Here is an 18302-nt window from a genome sequence, read left to right on the forward strand (position 1 = left end):
TAAACAAACTCACTCTGAGACAACAGTCAGTCACTAAATCTAGTTGGAGCAGCTCCATGGAGAGTCACCTGATGAAATCATCCAACATGGAGACATCCGTCTGTTTGTAGATAGCCTACTTATAATTTGAATAGCAAGTTCTACTCAAGCTACACTTTAAATACTATCCTACACCTTTAATACACCGACTAATAAATCCAAGTTTTCTTACATGGTCGGGTGTGATGCGTCAAATTGCTCCAAACACAGCTGAACGTACGTCACGCCGTCGTCCACGTTTGTGGACGCGCATGCGTGCTGGGGAAGCAGGTGTGCTGTATTTTTTCAGGTGGTGATGGAGAGCAGAGAGGGCGCCCATGGTGGGTCTGCATAATGCATAACCCCACCTCACCACCGCCACCCCACACATTCACATACACACACGGCCCTCTTGCGGTGGATTCCCTGTGCGGGTTGTTGCCATGTGTGGCAGATCCCTCCGCAAGACCAACTACTGCTGGAGTTGCCTGTTAGGCTACATGTAGGTCCACAACATATCTTAATACACTGTAGCTTACATGTGGAAATAAAGAGATATTGGCCAAAATATGCACAGGAACTACATCCAGTTTCAACAACATGCAGCTTACCTTACCCATTGCTCATCTCTCGCCTCCCTGCTTCCCTCCTCTCCAAGTCCTCAGCGTCGATGATATCCCCTCCGCTGGGATCAGCTAAGCAGGGCAACCACAATTATCCACCCCGCACCTATTACCGGCAAACGTGAAAGAAGAGTCGAGCAGCTCGTGTTATAGAAATCCTTGAATGGGGATGTCAGCGTCTAAATCCCGGCCTACCCGGGATGATGCGAGCAGCTCGGGCAAACAGTCACTGATGAAATCCGCATAGGACAAGGATAAGCCACAGCACACGGCTCACTCTCTCCCTCTCTCACTCAGGCTCAGGAAGCCCCATCCACACACGCATACAGCACCGGCAGGCCAGGCGCGCACAGCACACACAGTAATCACAACGGGGAGCGTAAAAGAGAGGCGGGGACGCGGGCGCGTCGTTTGCAGAGTCAGCGGTACTGTTAACCTACTATCATCCGCTGATGTGAGTGTGAAAGAGTGTGTGAGTGAGTGAATGAGACAGAATTAATATTACTCCACATCTCCACTGTGCCAAAATAACAGAAAAGTTTATTGATTTCACGTCAGAATGAGTTCTAAAAACAGATTCCTGTGTGACAAGTTTTATTACAGTTGGTTGACTACAGGGCTCCTGAGCCTCTCATGTGTTAAAAGTGTGTCTGTCCTCCTCTCCCTCATCCATCGGGTCACACAGGGTGTCCACCAGGTCTCCCATCAGAGCATACACCTGTCAGATAGATACAGATTTACACATAGGATGTGCATATGACGGTGGGAAACCTCAAACTACTACTACTCCAGTGATTTAGTGTTGCACTTTCTTAAAGTTGGGGGATTCACTAGTGGTAGATAAAAAAAATGGAAGCAGCAGAGGACATCCTGATTTATAATCCCTGTATGGGTCAAGCTCCAAAAATACAGAATCCTACATTTCCCACAATACAACTGGATGGTGCTTTTCATTGGACCAATGAAGAATGGTAAAAAAAAAAATTAAAGACGCAGAGATATCCTGACTTTTAATCGCTAGTATGGCCCAAGCTCAAAAAATGCAGAATCCTGTATTTCCCATTATGCAACTGGGTGGTGTCTTTCATTATTTCAATGAAAAATGGTCATCAGGGTTATTTTTTTTAAACTTTTGAAAGCTAATGCAATATATTATACAACTCTTTAGAATAAAAACTGTATTGTAGAGATTATTAAAGGATAACCTTCTGGTGCAGGAGCTTTGTGTAAGTGTTCATCGCCTCCAGCTCTACATCGGAAGGTTGCTGATTGATGCTCTCTGGATGGGTATCAGTCAGTGAGGCAGGCTCATTCCCTTGCTTTTCCTTTTCCATGATGCGCTTCCCCACTTCATCTTTTCTTTTCCCCTTCTTCTTGTTCTCCTTTGTACGCAGGGTAGACAGATATGAAAAATTTACAGTTTACTGATGAATCACCATGGACTTTTTACTGAGCATGCAGGATGATGATATTACCAAAATGAGTTGGTTGGTAAGTCGTTTTGTGCATCTTATGTGATGAAAAACTACCTCCCACATATTTGATGGCATGTAATATATTGCATGTTCTGTGGTGGTTGATTTAATGTATATCTGTGTGTGTGTGTACCACAGATGGCTTGGACCAGTCCAGGTCCTATTAATTCACACCCTGGGCACACATTTGGAGAGCAGGTGCACATTTTCACACAGTGTTCTGTTACCATGGTACCCTGTGAGTAATAGGCTGTACTTTACCTATGATTCAACCATCACACAGTGGAAAAAAAAACACTCAGCAAAATACACAGTCAAACAGACAAGAGTGTGTCTGAAGTATATTTCTAAATGTAAAATTACATCTTTTCTGTACTTTCTACAGCTCACAATAGAGACATGAGAAGAGGTGTAAAAGGTCCAGAGCCAGATTCACACCCAGAACATTGTTTATGTGGCAACTAACTCAGCTACAGGACACGTCATCTCATCATCTATAGCTGAACAACACAGTCAGTGTCCTCATTAGAGTTTTCACTCCCTGTGCTGACGATGGAAAGTTGCTTAAATTCAGATTTGTGAACGGGACGATGCAAAGTTCCTGGGTATAATGAGTTGGGTGCATGGAGGATGGGAGCAGGGAAATAATCATCTGCATTAAAATGAATGGGTATGAAGCGACATTTGCTCGCTCGTTATCTCACCCGACCAGTGACACTGCAAAAATATGAATGGCCACTACCATACTCTATTGCTAAGCTACTATAATGGCTTCTCTGGGGGAAAACACTGGATTGAGAGCATTAGTTTCCTACACTTAGTGGAAAGATGGAATAAGGGATGCCTGGTAACCCTCTTTCAAACACACACACACCCACGCAAACATACACACACACACACACACATTCAGGCTAGAAAATAAGCCAGTATATGTATAACTGAGAATGAGGCAGTAAGAGGCCGAGTTGTGTGGAATAGTAACAAGTCAATCGTAACAAAACAACAGAAGCCTGGTGAATGGCAGATAAATGAATGACGAACTGACAGCTTGTTTGAAGGGGGGAAGATGACTCATGATTGGAACAGCTGAAAGTCAGCTGAAGTGATGTGTCATGTCTTAAAAAACATGGTACTTCATTCATGCCCATAATTAAAATACTTGTGAATCTGCTGCCTCTCAGTGGCAAAACATTTTATAATTCTCCAATTTGTGTTGATGAAGGTGAGTCAGCTTCACAAACACACATATCTTTTCCCCTCACCTCCACTGATTTTTCAGTTGTTGGTGACTTGGACTCTCGTTTGCTGTCATCTTTAAATCTGGACCTGGCCCCACTCCTCTCCTCTTTAGCAGCTGCTCCTCCCTTTTTCTCACTCTTCTCATCTTTGTTTATATTATCAGCCAAATCTGTGATGTAATAACAGTGGTAAACAGCATGGATTCAATACCCTCACCAATGTATGTCTGAGTGAAAGTGTGGGAGTCTCACCAGCGTAAGAGATTGGGGATTCATCCTTTTTATCGATCCATGTTTCTCTCTCTGGGAGGCCCAGCAGGTTTCTGAGCCTCATGGCCTCACCAGCCATGGTGTCCAGAAGTTTCTTCCACAGCATCTGTCTGCAGGGGGCACCACACACCACCATAACCTCCAGGCTTACTACACTGAGTGTGCAGTGTGTGGGATGCTATGAAAGAGATGCTACATGACTCATGTGTGTTTATGCCTCACCCTAAAGCTGCTGCTGTTAGATGGTCGTGTTCCAGTTCAGAAGGTTCAGACAGCTGCAGAAGTAGAGAGCTGAGCTGGGCCAGGCTCTTTTCTCTGGTGATGGTGTCCCGAGCTGACTCTTGTTCAGGCAGAGACAGCACAACCTTAAGTGTGGGAACAAATGAATGGATAAATATGTTACATTTTTAATGCATCATCATAGTATGAAATTGTACAGAAACTTGCACTCTGCATTTAAATAGTCTACATCCTTGAATCAACCTGCTACACGTACTTTCTTTGCAATGACCAAGTGTTATTATGTAACACATCACTACATTTTGTCTCTACCTGTCGGAGAGTATCAACAGAGAGGTCCCAGGTGTGCCCTGGATTTACTTCTTGCCACAGTCTCTTCAAGTCCTCCACTGGCTGATGAAGATACCGCAACTAAAACCATGGATGGAGTTAAACAATCTGGAGCAGTAGGTTATAGTATGAACATGTGAACACAAAACCCCCATGAAGAGACAGTACTATCACGCTATAGGATGATAAACGCCACTATCCCCTTCTAACAACGACGATGCATGTCACTATTTTTATTCATTCCTCAACAGAAGAGAAGAAATATGCATGCACCATATAAAAGGCCAAAAGAGCAGTCATGATCCTAACATTTGGTAAAGCTAGATGTCACTTTGTAAGGAAAAGTCAGTTCACCTCAATTACAGGTTAGATGAATAGATGATGATGAAAAGGAAGTGGTATTTCAATCTTAATGTTTGGTTACACTTTCCAGTGTTGTTTCCAATCGTCCCATCCTTCCTATATCTATCAGAAATTAGCTCAGCAAAACTTGTGAGGCAGACATGCTCTAAATTCACTAGAGACTAATCTTATCAGCCCCCCAATTAACCCAGTTAAAACCAGGTTCCCACTGCACTGCCATGGCAACATAACCTCTTTTGTACAATGTAGAGGCAACAGTAACTGGTTTAAGGTATTAGCAGTTACAATCTATAATCAGTTAATGAGCTATCAAGAATTGTGATACTGTAGATCAAAAATATAATTGAGGAGAGCTAAATGATTGGGGACTGAGATATATTCAGGTTGGGGACGGGCAGCCATAACGGTTCTGATCATACTCTCGCTTACACACAGCGAAATGTCAAACATGATGAATTGGTCCATTAACGGGTCATCTCAAACTGAATCAAGTGATGTGGAGATTTAGACTGAACTAAATGTGGACAAAAAGAAAATAGTTTGATGCATCAGCAGTACATGGAATCAGGCCACCCTGATGCATAATGAGCAACGTGACTCCAGCTACATTTGAATCAAAGAAACTGAGACAATTTTAAATTTCAGGAGCTGTCTTTGTGCACACTGTTGATGTCCTAAGGGGGTTTTGTACAAAGAAGACTGTAAAATTCTATATGGAAATTGCATCCACCTGTGGGATTTACCTTGGGGTTTTTGTTTCGAAATGTTTGCACCTCAGTGATGTAGAGCTCTGCAGGAGAGCTGGGTCTCTCTGGGGTGTGGACCCCACGCAGCACCTCATACACAATCGACTGACACATTTTCACCATCACTATCTTTTCCAGCTTCGTCTGCTCGTGCACACACAACAAAAACACCGACATTACAAAGAAAACATATGGGTATCTTTTAACGAACACCTTAGTGCCATGTGTCCATGTGTGTTTCTGTCTCTCTTTCACACAGTTGTATACAGTTTAAATGTAAAACTACCTCTACGAAAAGTCTTTGGTCTGCAGTTTTGTCCTGGTAAAGAGCTACTCCCTTCAATGTGACCTGCATGGAGGCTCCTTGCAGCAGCATAGGGTGGGTGTTGAGCTGCCATAGTTCAGTTTTGATGCCTGGCTTCTCTGACTTGAATATAAACTCCAAAAGCTGGGTTTCACCTGGAAGGATCACACCTGGATGGGAGGGGAAGCAAAACAGAAAGCAGAAAGGCAGGTTGAGTACTGGTTGACTGACATATAGACAAACAGTGTATGACGTAAGAGTGGTGGCAGCAGGTGTTTGATTATGTGTGTATGTGTGTACCAGAGGAGGAATTGAAGTAGAACTGCGGGTTCATTGTTTGTGATTGCAGGTTAGGAAAGCTGTGTGGAAAGGGAAGCTGATGCCAGCTGTAGAAGATGGCTGTGCTGCCCTCATTGTGTAGCTCCAGGTGGGACGAGGCTGTTTCTCCAGTCAGGGCCTCAAAGAATATTGTGGAACTGATTCCTACTTCTCCCTGAGCAATGAGTGTTGGAGAATACAAAGGGGACAGAAGAAGGAGAAGAAGCAGAAGAAGAAGAAGAAGAAGAAGAATAACAAGAAGAAGCCATACTCCTGATTGATGTTAAGATACTGACAACAAAACAAACAACAACCAAAAATTTAATTTACAGTGGATCTGCCCCAAAATTTAATGGGTTCATCCCTGGACATTCACAATGCACTCACAGACCAACTCACTGTGTAAAGGCCAGTCTGTACCTCGTTAGTGGAAGAGTTTCCAGTCCAGCTAGCAAGCTGCCCACAGAACCTCAAGGCAGGAATGAGCAAAACATCTGACCGAGCATCATCATACTGTTCCAGCGGATCACTGTGAAAGACAATGAGACAGAAATATCACTCTGCTGTTTTGTATGAAAACCACACCAGTGTTTCCAGGTTGTTTTAGTAGAGACCTGAACAATTAAAAGACTGCTTCTTATTTCCATCTGGGAAACAGCAAAACTGTATCACAGCCAACATCTGGAAAGCAGTGGGACAGACGCAGCTCAGCTGACAAAATCATTATTTCATGGTTGTAATGTGGTCTGACAGAATCAGCATAAATTCAGGTTAATGACAGCCACTGCTCTGTATGATCAGCTATATTCCCATTTAAAATGAGTGGTCACAGAGGGGGTTAAACGGAAAGTTGTCTTCTCAACTTCACTGAATGTAATGCAATGAAACTCTACTGCCATACAGCCCTGACTGTCACGCAGCCTACATCATTGTTTGGAAAAGCTACTTTTACCCTGTATACCCTACAACACCAAGCCAGCAGATTTGGAGACTTTTGAGACAAACACAGTTTTAGTCTGGACAGAAGACTGAAAGTGAAAGAACAAGATGGGTTTCTAAATTTCACCGGCTTGGTGTGGAAATAGTCTCAGTCTGAGTCTGCACCCAAATAAGATGATCTTATCATAAGATGCTATATTCAAACGCTTCTTGTCGAGCTTGAATTTAGCTTTGCACCAGGAAGCTGTCCTCAAATGTGTCTATAATACATGTTGTGACATGTAACTACAACACACTGTGGACAACTGAGTCCCAGCTTAATGGTAAATATGTGCATTTAGATTGCTGTAATACAAAAGTAACTAAACTAACATAATACAGTATCTAGGCTGCTAACAAGAACTAGCAATAGCGTTTATGTTTTATAGCAGATGACTGAATAAGTTGAATGCATCATCAAACTAATGACTCACATACACCGATTGTGTTTCTTAGTGTATTTGGAACAAAGGCAGCTTTATTGGCCTGATCTTGACATATCTAGTCTAGAAAAAGACTAGACAGTTATCTCTTACAGGTTCTGCTTCTTCTCCTCCTTGTGCATCTTCACCTCTTCTTCCTTCTCCAGTAAGGGAGTACCACACACTGTGACAAAGGTGAATGTCTTGCCAGCACCTATCACCTCCAGTCCGTCGATGTCCTGTATTCAAAATGACACAGAATGGTGCTTTTGAGAAATTCAGTTGTATATGTCCATTCGACACTCTGGTTCCTTCCTGTTATTGAAAAGTAATACCCAACGTCCTCTTCGGCTCAACATCAATAGATGCATATGTCCTGTCTACTCACATCCAGAAAGTACAGACACAGAGGACAAAATTAGGTGTCTGATGAAGCCTTCAATAAGACAAGACGAGGTGTTGTGGAACACACTGTCCAGGTATCAATGGCAAACTTAAATTATCAAGGTGTACATCCACTGTCCTTCAGCCTGTTCCAACTCAACTGCTGAGTGAAACATTTCCATTCAGATTTGTTCTGTACTTTATTGTAGCTGCTTTACCAGCAGAGCTCTACCACAACATTATGGAATAGGCAGAGTGAAACAGATCCTCCTGTAGTTCAAACCTCTCAACATTTTTCAGTCATTGTTTTCTCTCCAACCTCCCTTACTATTTACCTTCCTCTCTTTTATGTCTCTCTTGACAACCCCCCCGTCCCCTTCATCTTTCTCTCTCTTTGCACGTATGTCACAATGCCATGGGCTAGTCAGCTGCTGACAGGACGATCTGTCTCTTTCTGTGTGTTTGTCAGAAGGTACTTCAGACCTCAAATCGCCTCAGCATCACACCACCAGCACGATAGAACACACTGCCAAAGTGTGTGTTTGTGTGTGTGTGTGTGTGTGTGTGTTTGAAAGAGAGCGCAGAGAGGGAGAGATAGGTGGACAAAGATACCAAGTGATAAATAAAAGATGTCATTTGAATAAACCTTCCCATAACCAACACCTGTTACTTAGTGTGTTAATAGGAGTAAATGGGAACTGGCTGTGCAAAGAAGTGCACATTTCTGTTTATTTGTGTTTAAGTGTTTATCCCAGAACCTCCTGCCCCTGCTGATGGAGTCATTGTAATGCAGAGACAGCAGTAAAGCAGGCTCTGTCCCTTTTCTTAGGCTCTGGTACCCCATAGATCTCAACAGAGCTACTCTATGACTTGACACGCTCCAGATTTCATAACTGTACCTTCTCTATATTAGCATGTATGTGAGCAGACATGAGTGTTTATGGAAAGGCTGCAAAGCTTCATTAATCTCATTATGCTTGTGCCTACTGAATGTACATTTTGCCAAGGGCGTAGGTTTGTTTGTATTTTTGGTAGGGACATTTTTTTGTTAGATGGCCAAAATAATATGTGCTCTTGTTCTTTATCTCTCTTTTCTCTTTACTTGAACATGTGTTTGCTGATATAACTTGCCTGAATCTGGACAAATTAGTTTGATGTATCATGATTTTTTTCCCGTTTTCAAACAGATATTTTAGATTTTTTTTTTTTAATTAATAGAACGCACAGACCAAAGTTGCTGTATAGATCTTTCAAATAACATAGAAGGGAGTTAAAAGGGCAAGACGGCTTTAGATAGGTAAATATATTGGCAGGGACAATTCAGCAACACCTTGACATTAGTAGGGCTGTGCGCCTTGCCCATTTGCTGTGGTTTGTTCCCTGTACAGAAAACCCAGAACAGTGTGCCCAAAGCTGGATGATCACAGGCTGTTTGTGAAGATACAGACTGATTATGAGCAACTAGCAGCTCCAGCAGCAAGAGACAGAGTGTCCTGAGGGTGTCAGCAGCTTCAGTGGGCTGTGTGGTTGGACGTCGAGTGGTCCAATAACGAAGCTGCTTGTGTTGAAACAAAAGTTGCATAATCAAGACCTGTGCTGTGCCCATGAAATTAGGATCTTGTTCACTGTTAGAGAGAACTGACAACGCTTTAGTGAATAATATGCGATTTAGATTTGAAATTTTTGATTAGATTAGGGGTTTTCAAACTGTGAGGCATGCTTCCTCCTTCCACCATGAGCTGCAGCATTGGCACGCAGCTCATGGTGGCTGTTTGAATTAAAAAGCCCATAGCACCTGATTGCTACAATTTGCATCAAAAATAACACTCCTTCTCAGAGTCATAACTCAGTCAAATTTCATTACAATGTCCGTCTTAAATAACAACAACAACTCACAGAAGTTCCACAACTTGCCTGAGAATCAAATTAGTAAAATAATAAAATAATAATAATAAAAGTTTACTTTAGCATGAAAGTGATCCAGTGGTAATTGTTTGTACATACATGGGTACATTAGAAACAAGAAACAGGAACTGCTAATAGTTAATTCGGCATACCTTTATGGTACCAAAGTTTGCCAAAATGTAAACAACTATAGCCAAAAAATGGTATGCAGAAGGTATGCTGGAGGCGACATACATTATAAATCTAATGCTGTTGTATCAGACAATAACCAGTGCACCCCAAAGTAAGGAAGACTTACAACTTTATATGTTTACTTAGATCCTATAGAGCACTTTGAATAAAAATTTATATGTAATCAAAAACATGTTGGCTAAATGTAGATTAGATGAGTTTCTTGCATGTGGACTCTCTTTGACTGATCATTTGCTATGCTTCATTGGAAATGTCAACAGGCTGCAACTTTTATATCAGAATGATTCATTGTAACAACCTTCTGTGTACTGAAAATACATAATACATCCAAGGCTCTACTTAAGAACATTATCCCACCGTTAGTAGACTTTCAAGGTAATATTGATATTGATATTTGAGAGTTGAAGAAATTAGATAAAATTTGTGTTACCGGCTTTTTGATGTCCATGTCCCGTAGAACCTCCCCGAGCTCCTGACACTGATGCTGTAGGTATGCACTCTGGTCCCAGGTTCGAGATGCTGGACGCAGAGTCTCAGCACAAATGATTCCTAGAGGATGAAAATGTTCCCACAGAGAGAATACAGTCAGTCTCATAGAGTGCCTGAATTTGCACGTGAGTGTGTGTATGTGTGTGTGTGTGTGTGTGTGTGTGTGTGTGTGTGTGTGTTTTTAAGACTTTATACCATTTCTCTCATTTGAAGTTTGTGTCAGAGTTACTCTCCATTTAAAGTAATCCCCTCAAAAGAGGGACACTGTGTCCTCCTTTTCTTCTGTTGTTTGGATTCAACCAGTCACATCCAATTTATGTTACTTATTTCAACATGTTTTGGGTTTTCTCTCTTGATCCCTACTGTGATTGTTAGAGGTGGACAGCTTAACTGTCACAGAGCATTTTTTTTAACTGGGACACCACTACGTTCCAGGTGCACAAACAGAAGGAAAAGGGAACTGAAAGGGAAAATTGGGACACGACGTAGGTGTCTGTGTGTACCTGATTCCTGGCGTATGCTGCTCGGTTGTCCAACATGTGTGACAGGTTCCCGTCTGCCCTGCTCTGTCTGAGTCAGAGTGGCTGTGAGGCCACTCATTTCATCTCCATAACGCTGGGGGAGACTCCAAAACTCACTGCCCACACGATAACCCTAAGACATACAAGTTAAGACACGACAGAAAAAGCCACCAAGAAAACAATAACACAGATTTTAGGTACGAGAGAACTATAATATGAGTCTGACAGATGGCTAACATCACAGTAGACAAGAGTGTGTCATACATATCCAGAGTGGATGAGTGGCATGACTTGGTTTAGAAATTCCCTCCTCTCCTGAAATTCTCTGAAACGGTTAGCTTGGTTCATCAGTAAATTCTCAACCGGCCTGTCGAGCAAATCTTGACAGAGTTGAAAAGAGCAGCAGATAAATAAAGGGTTAGATAGACAAAGATAAGACATTGATATAGACTTTGGAAATCAAATGTTTGTTTTTTTTAAAAAGCAAATACCTAGTTCTTTAATTTGCTTCAAATGAGAAACCTGCAGTTGTACACACGTTATGGCTGCAATAATGATGCAAATTTGATCTCTGTCTGTTGCCCACCAGATAAAAAGTCCTGCTGCCGTCTGCGCTGCCTCATGTGTGTATGCCAATGTTGCAGGGCATTACTCTGTTTGTTTCTGTGGCCTGGAGAGAGCCCATGCCCTCTTGCCACAGCCTCAGAATGAGATCCCCCTGGGGCCTCAGATGGAGGATCTCTCTGGGACTCGGGTATCTGCTTCACCAGCTGGACGGTGGAGGGAGGACAGACAAAATCAGAAGTGACTAATACAGCAAAGTGAAAATATTTGTATTGCATTTGTTAGTTTGCAGAATGTGTGCTGAATTTACCTCTGTCTCCCCTTTGGCCTCCAGATAATTTCTAAAATCTTCCAAACTACCCAGGATGCTGTGTGGAAGAACCATCCCTTTGTCATCAAACCGGAGCCCTTCCGGTCCTTGAAAGAAAAGTACAAGGATAGAAAAAAATTGAATTTTAGCTTCAAGGATGGATATTATGACCAGAATAACATCTCTTTTTAGAGATAGGAAGTTTTTCAGTAGGTACTGGATGCTATTGTCCATGAGAGCAAAGGAATACAACTTACCTGAGTAGCCCTGAGGCTGAGAGTCAGGGTCCAGATTCACTGAATGAATTTTACGCACACAAGCCATGAGCAGTGGTTTCTGATGGCTCTTAGGTGGCTTTGGTACATGAAGCTGCAATCATATTCACACAGTCAGTTACACATACAACTGCTTTAAAAAGAAAGTGCCACACATTGTATTCTATTGGAGGAGCAAAGTTATTAACTAATGGTAAACACTACATATGGATGGAAGTGGGTTTACTTTATTGAGCCCCTGTGGGTGACTGGCCAAAGCCTGGATATCCCTGCCTTTAAGAGTAGAGTCTGTGGACTGGTCATCACCCAAGATGGAAAGCTCCTCTGATGTTTTTAGCTTCTTGTTTTCTAGATAGGAGAGGAGAGGAGAACAGTGTGGGAGTGTTTGAGTAGTAATATGTTATGTCAAACTAGGTCCTACAATACTTCGAATTGTACAATACTTAAAAGAATACTTAGTATAATCTCTCTCTGTGTAATCTCTACACACAGAGATTATAATGAATTATGTTGCTTATTAGTGATCCCTTGATTTTAACATTTTAAAAAATGAAAAGAGGCTCCACTTCATTGTGCACGAGGTACATCAGTGCTGACACACACATACACACAGGCAGAGAGAAAGAGATTACCCTGGAACGCTGACATGGTTATGCAATTCTGTTGATTTGTCTTTATCCAACTGTGCCTGATTATAGTTTCCATGACCACAACAACAATTATGAGTCCTTGGCTTTTTGTTAATGTTTCACTTCCCTCACTCCATTTTTTCCCTTCTGCAGGCAAGAAATGCTTTTGGATGAAAAACATGAAATGTAAAAGCGTTTTTATTTCTTTGCATATAAATCTATCAAAAGCGGATTGATATTGGCCTATATACTGGCTGAGATATTGTGTGTTTCTCCCATTTAAGGCATCACATCCGCATAGGCTCATTGCTTCCCACTCTAACTTTATAAAAACAATGGTAGAATGCAATTGGGCATATTTACCCAAGTATTGTACTTAAAGTACTCATACTTTTCTTTCCATTTTATATTATTTTATACATCTACATTTATTAGATTACTTTAGTAACTAATTACTTTGCAGTTTCAGATACATTTGATGATATACATTTTCATCTATCACACTATACGTTAAGATCAGTTGAGACTATTGTTCACTGGGAGGATTTTCATAAACTAGCCAAACCGTACATAGAGTAGTTAATTAACCCCACATATCAACTGCAACCAACATTAGGGTGATATATACATTATTACATCAATAATTATAATCCATTAATATACAGTACATTATTTTGAAACGGGCAGTTCTACAAATGGGTTCTACTTGATTCTAATACTTCTATACTTCAGTAACATTTCTAGATGCAGGGCTTTCACTTATAGCATAGTATTTTTACACTGTGGTTTAGGTAGCCTACTATGGTCAGAGTACTTCTTTCACCACTGTTATAAAGAGGTTAAGGTGGAGGGGGGGAAAGAGACAGACAGAAGTGAAAGATAGATACGGGAAGTTGTAGCTGACCTGAACGACTCGAAGGTCTGAACTCTTTCTTCTCATCGCGTTTCATTTGGTCTAACCATTAAAGTCATGGATAACTAATGTAGCATTGGCAGTGCTAACCAAGCTAGCGCTGTGTTTCAGCTTCTAGTATGTTTTCACTAATCGTAACCAAGGCAACGGAGTCTCAAAACCGTGGAGCTACCATAGCAACGAATGAGTCCTTTTCTTTCTTACTTTCTTTCTTTTTCGTATTAATCAATAAAAATGATTAACAAAACAAGAATAACAATAAGACAAACAAACAAAAAAATTAACAAATAAATAAAAAATGATTTAAAAAAAAGATGCGAGCTTATATAGCCTACAACTAAGACTGAATCCCGCAGAAATTCTCTTTCTTTCTTTCTTTCTTTCTTTCTTTCTTTCTTGTAAATATGTAAATATCACAGCAAAGGTGTGCAAAGATTTAAAAAACAAATATAGCTACATATAATTATAACTTAAATAATAATAATAATAACGATAGTAATAAAATAATGATAATAATAATAATAATAATAATGATAATAATAATAATAATAATAATAATTATTATTATTATTATTGTTATTATTATTAATCTATCATATTGAACTCTTCAGAAACATGCCTATGGTAAATCATGTAAGTAGACTAAAACGTGTTCAGATGTATAGCCTATGCTGCTTCCTCAAAACACAGTGTTCTTCTGAAGAACACAACAACCCCTTCTGTCAATCAGCATGACGCGGATGAACCACGCGGTTGAGGCTAGCCTATATAAAGAGAACGAGCATCAGCCTCCGCGCCAGAGACAAGCTTGAGGCCTATAAAACTTCAGACCGCAGTCTGCCACCCAGACAAACCCATCTTACAACGATGGAAATGAGCAGCCTCTCCACCGGCGCACAGACCACCCCAATCCCTGTTCCGCATCAGCTCAGCTGCTCCACCGTAGATGGTTCCCAGTTTCATGGTAATATGGACGGGCAGTGCGCCGGGTCCTCCAAAGTCTTACTGGCTTACAAAAACGCATCGCAACACCTGAGCTCTTCGGGGATTAAAGCGGGTTTGGGGATACTCAAAGTAGCCACGTCCCAGTGGAAACAGGAAAAAAAGACGCGCTCGGGGCCCGCCGTAAGGCAACTGTCCGCTGCCAACAGCAGCCATCCCTGCAAGAGATCCCCACTGGATCAGCTGGCGGCTCTGGTCCTTCATGGTCAAACCCGGCACCATCAGATTGGCCACGAGCACCGACAAGATGCCCTTTGCTCCACCAAGCCGCAAAACTGTAAGCGCATCGTAGTTCTTGGTGCGCCACGGGTCGGCAAGACTTCCATCCTGAGAAGATACCTTCGGGACGGATTTGTGGAGGAGTACAGTCCCACCTCCGAGGATTTCCTCAGGAAACTGTTTCGTATCCGCGGGGAGACCTACCAAATTGACATCCTGGACGCGTCCAGGGAAAGGGATTTTCCAGCCAAGCGGCGACTGTCTATACTCACTGGTGCGTATTGGCTCAGTCTTAATCTCTGTTCTGCAAAACTTTAAATTCCTTGTCAGTTTTTTATTTGTTCAAAACAGAAGAATTGCTGTAGGAGGTGATAGGTGCATGCGTAAATGCTGAACTTAATTCTCTCTCTTGAAGAGTGCATGCTATGCATACAAATTGTTTTTTATGTTTTTGCAGGAGACATTTTTCTTCTCGTATTCAGTCTAGATGACCGGAGCTCTTTCGAAGAGGTGTGCGCCCTGCGAACGGAGATTCTTGCTGCTAAATCCAAACTCACCAAATCCTCTGTGCCAGAGCAGTGCGCACAGCTCCAGGTTCCCTTGTTGGTCTGCGCCAACAAGGTGGATCTCCTGGAGTCTGAGAGAGAAATATCAAAGGCAGAGGTGCTCCAAGCCCTCGGTGATGACTGTGCCTATTTTGAAACATCTGCAAAGGACAGCACTAATCTGGAGAAAGTCTTCGAGACTTTGGCAAAGAGAGGCGGTCTACCGACTGAAACGGGTCCGTCTCAGCACCGCAAAGTCTCCCTGCGTTCTTACCAGGCGATACGGACTGGCCGTGTGGCGGGGAGGGGGAGCCAGACGCCGGGGCGCGAAGATCCATGTGGCGCCCTGTACCCACTTGCACGTCGGCCGAGTTTTAGCACTGATCTCCGAAAAGTCATTGGACCAAATACGGGAAGGAAGCCCGGCAAAGCACGGGAGAAATGTCAGATTCAATAAGAGTAAAGTAGACTATGAGACGAATGAAGAAAGGCATCGATGTCCCCTAAAATATAACTAATGCATTATGGTTGTGTAATTATATGCACGTGAGTTGTTTTTGAAATAAAATCTTTTAATAGTATAATGGCTTGCTTATTAACACAGGATCTATCTATCTATCTATCTATCTATCTATCTATCTATCTATCTATCTATCTATCTATCTATCTATCTATCTATCTATCTATCTATCTATCTGTCTATCTGTCTATCTATCTGGTGTGTGTGTGTGTGTGTGTGTGTGTGTGTGTGTGTGTGTGTGCTGTCCATCCATAATGTGAAGGAGGAGTGGGAGGATGTTGAGTCAGGAACGTCATTATTTGATTATTGTATGACTATTGCATAACCTATATTCAGAAATCTATTAGCAACTCTTTCTGTCGCCCACACTTTTATGTCTCTTCCTGTGTGTGTGTGTGTGTGTGTGTGTGTGTGTGTGTGTGTGTGTATTGTTATTGCCAGTAGTCCCACACATACTAAACAACCAGATTAAAGCTGGGGTTTCCAGTTGGCATATACCTTTCCATCCTACACTGCTCTATAAATGACTTCTCAGACGGCCGGCCTCTCAGTGGGCTCTTCGTGCCCACCAACCATGAATCCACACCGGTTATTTAACTTTGACGTCCATGACGACTGTTAACTCATTCTTGATTTTGTGCAGCTGAAGAAACCTCTGTAAAAGACATGAGGTGATGCTTACATCTCATCTCCCAAAGTGAAGCAGGGCAACAATGGAGACATGAACTCCATTCATCACACAAGGTGAAACATTAAGTTACAAAGTTTTATTCATTTACCATGACACAGTTTAATAGCTTGGTCTTTATAACAAACCTATCTCGCAGTCATTTATCTCTTTTTGAAGTTGTGAATAAGAGTGTGCTGCACCAAGTGAAGGTCACTCGCTCCTATAATGCTGGAGGTAATGTAGACGCGTTTCCATGGGCACTGCTTTTGAGCTCATATTGAGAATCATTTGTGCAGCAGATAACACACCACTCTGCATTACATTTACAACAGACCTTGCATGATCCCTATGAGCAGTGTTTTGTTTTTTTCCCTGTGTGCCCATTCTTAATAAGTAAAATAAAAAAATGACACTGCTTCGCATATGCAATGACAAATGGATCGATGACACCGCTCCCACATTGTCACCTAAAAATAGTGAAAAAAGTGATAACTCTCAAACCCCTTCCTTACATTTAACTTGATAATCCCACAATGTCACCACTGAGCTCCCATGTGTATTTTCATAAAAAAAAAAGTTTCTTTTCTCACAGGGCTCTAATTCGTTACCATTGTAAAGATGTGTGGTTTGGCTATGTGAGTCATGATGCCTGAAAGCCTCAGAACAATGTGTGCGTCTGGGTCAGACAGACATTTGGGGCCCACACACAAAAGCTATTATTTTGAGTAAAAAGAACAGTTTCTAATAACACATTAGGGAATAGTCAGGCTAATATCCACGAAAATGGAATATTCCGTGGACAAATAAAATGTATAATCACATGAAGACCCCTAATCTATTGTGTCATTCAAAGGATGAGCAGTGAAAGTTGTTCCCTATAACCACTGCTCCTGAATCTTCAAGCATCAGTTCCCCGGGCTCAACCAAAACACAGCTTGTAAAGCTGAAAGCTCGCTCATCTTCTGTTCCAAGAAAACCATTTCTTTCCAGCTGTCATTTCATCATTGTGTATTATCCTTCTTTCTTATAATTCACCAAAAAGATACTGCCTGTCAAGCTCTCTGTTCTCCTGAGCTGCAGTTGACAGTTATAGCGGGGGCAGGTTTACAGCTCAAATTTCTCTGTGTTTTTTAAAACAATGGCTCCTTGATTTCAGACAGGTAGACAAACGCTGGCCTCTCTTTATAGGCAACTGCAATTTTTCCAACTAAGATGTCAACTGTCACTGGCAGATTGAATCAGCTTTAGCTACAAGCTAATAACACTGTTAGCTCCATGAATTGTTTGAAAGGGCCTTCTCCGGCTGACTTTTGAATGTTTTCACATTTTCATTTTCAAATGAGAAAGCTCTGAAAGTCTGGTCTTAGATATGCACTTGATAGCTACATACATGATGCCATACAAAAAAAAGTAAAAAGGTGGTCTTGAAAGGAAAAAAAAAGATCAGACTTATTTTGATCTAAGATTACCCACGTGCAGCTGCTTATATTGTATTCATCTATATGTTTTCAGTTGTAATGTTACAAGAGGATACGGACTAACCAATGTGTTTAGCAAATGTATAATGCTATCTTGCATAAAGAGGTTGGCTGTGAATTCTGAAGTAAAAACTTCAGTAAACCCCATGTTCAACAAAGAACAAACAGAGCTGCTAACAGTGTTCGAAAATGGCTTCCAAACTGTGGGAAAATCCACTGAACAAATATTGTGCTCAGTGGTCTTGGTAGTGATGTTCGACAGTAAGCCAGACAGCCGAGCATGTTAACAGCTGCAGCTTAAGTTACAGCAGGCAAACACACTGTTTAATCCATTTCTTAGATGTCCAGAAATTAATTTCTA

The 18302-nt window shown here is 41.6% G+C and overlaps 2 protein-coding genes and 1 long non-coding RNA gene across 3 annotated transcripts; 1 reads left to right on the plus strand and 2 right to left on the minus strand.

The window, feature by feature from the left end:
* Positions 1-1217: 1217 nt before the first annotated feature.
* On the minus strand, positions 1218-11924 carry mycbpap (MYCBP associated protein). Its single transcript, XM_022755789.1, has 17 exons — positions 11915-11924; positions 11691-11797; positions 11403-11586; positions 11081-11196; positions 10799-10949; positions 10237-10355; positions 7440-7564; positions 6346-6454; positions 5908-6100; positions 5590-5777; positions 5301-5447; positions 4177-4275; positions 3847-3989; positions 3607-3734; positions 3379-3524; positions 1847-2023; positions 1218-1359 (listed from the first exon to the last, which is right to left on the minus strand). The coding sequence occupies exons 1-17, from the start codon at positions 11922-11924 to the stop codon at positions 1273-1275; spliced, it is 2229 nt and encodes a 742-aa protein (XP_022611510.1). The 3' UTR covers positions 1218-1272.
* A 76-nt stretch (positions 11925-12000) lies between these two features.
* LOC111229291 lies at positions 12001-13610 on the minus strand. The gene is made up of 3 exons (XR_002665403.1): positions 13499-13610; positions 12192-12313; positions 12001-12059 (listed from the first exon to the last, which is right to left on the minus strand). It is a non-coding gene; the product is annotated as an uncharacterized LOC111229291 (long non-coding RNA).
* A 721-nt stretch (positions 13611-14331) lies between these two features.
* Positions 14332-15770, plus strand: LOC111229290 (dexamethasone-induced Ras-related protein 1-like). Its single transcript, XM_022755564.1, has 2 exons — positions 14332-15002; positions 15186-15770. Exons 1-2 carry the CDS (start codon positions 14375-14377, stop codon positions 15728-15730), a joined length of 1173 nt encoding a protein of 390 aa, XP_022611285.1. The 5' UTR covers positions 14332-14374; the 3' UTR covers positions 15731-15770.
* The last annotated feature ends 2532 nt before the right edge of the window (positions 15771-18302 follow it).

This window comes from Seriola dumerili, unplaced genomic scaffold (assembly GCF_002260705.1).
Source record: "Seriola dumerili isolate Sdu_G_001 unplaced genomic scaffold, Sdu_1.0 BDQW01000230.1, whole genome shotgun sequence".
Classification (NCBI taxonomy): Eukaryota; Metazoa; Chordata; class Actinopteri; order Carangiformes; family Carangidae; genus Seriola; species Seriola dumerili.

What these genes read in the sequence shown, in the direction of transcription:
- mycbpap (XM_022755789.1), bottom strand. An exon ending in AGGCCAAAGGGGAGACAGAG is followed by an intron (nt 11,587 to 11,690) that starts GTAAATTCAGCA and finishes TCCACCGTCCAG; the next exon opens with CTGGTGAAGCAGATACCCGA. An exon ending in ACATGGACATCAAAAAGCCG is followed by an intron (nt 7,565 to 10,236) that starts GTAACACAAATT and finishes TTTTGAATACAG; the next exon opens with GACATCGACGGACTGGAGGT.
- LOC111229290 (XM_022755564.1), top strand. Translation starts at nt 14,375, where the DNA reads ATGGAAATGAGCAGCCTCTCCACCGGCGCACAGACCACCCCAATCCCT. An exon ending in GCGACTGTCTATACTCACTG is followed by an intron (nt 15,003 to 15,185) that starts GTGCGTATTGGC and finishes ATGTTTTTGCAG; the next exon opens with GAGACATTTTTCTTCTCGTA.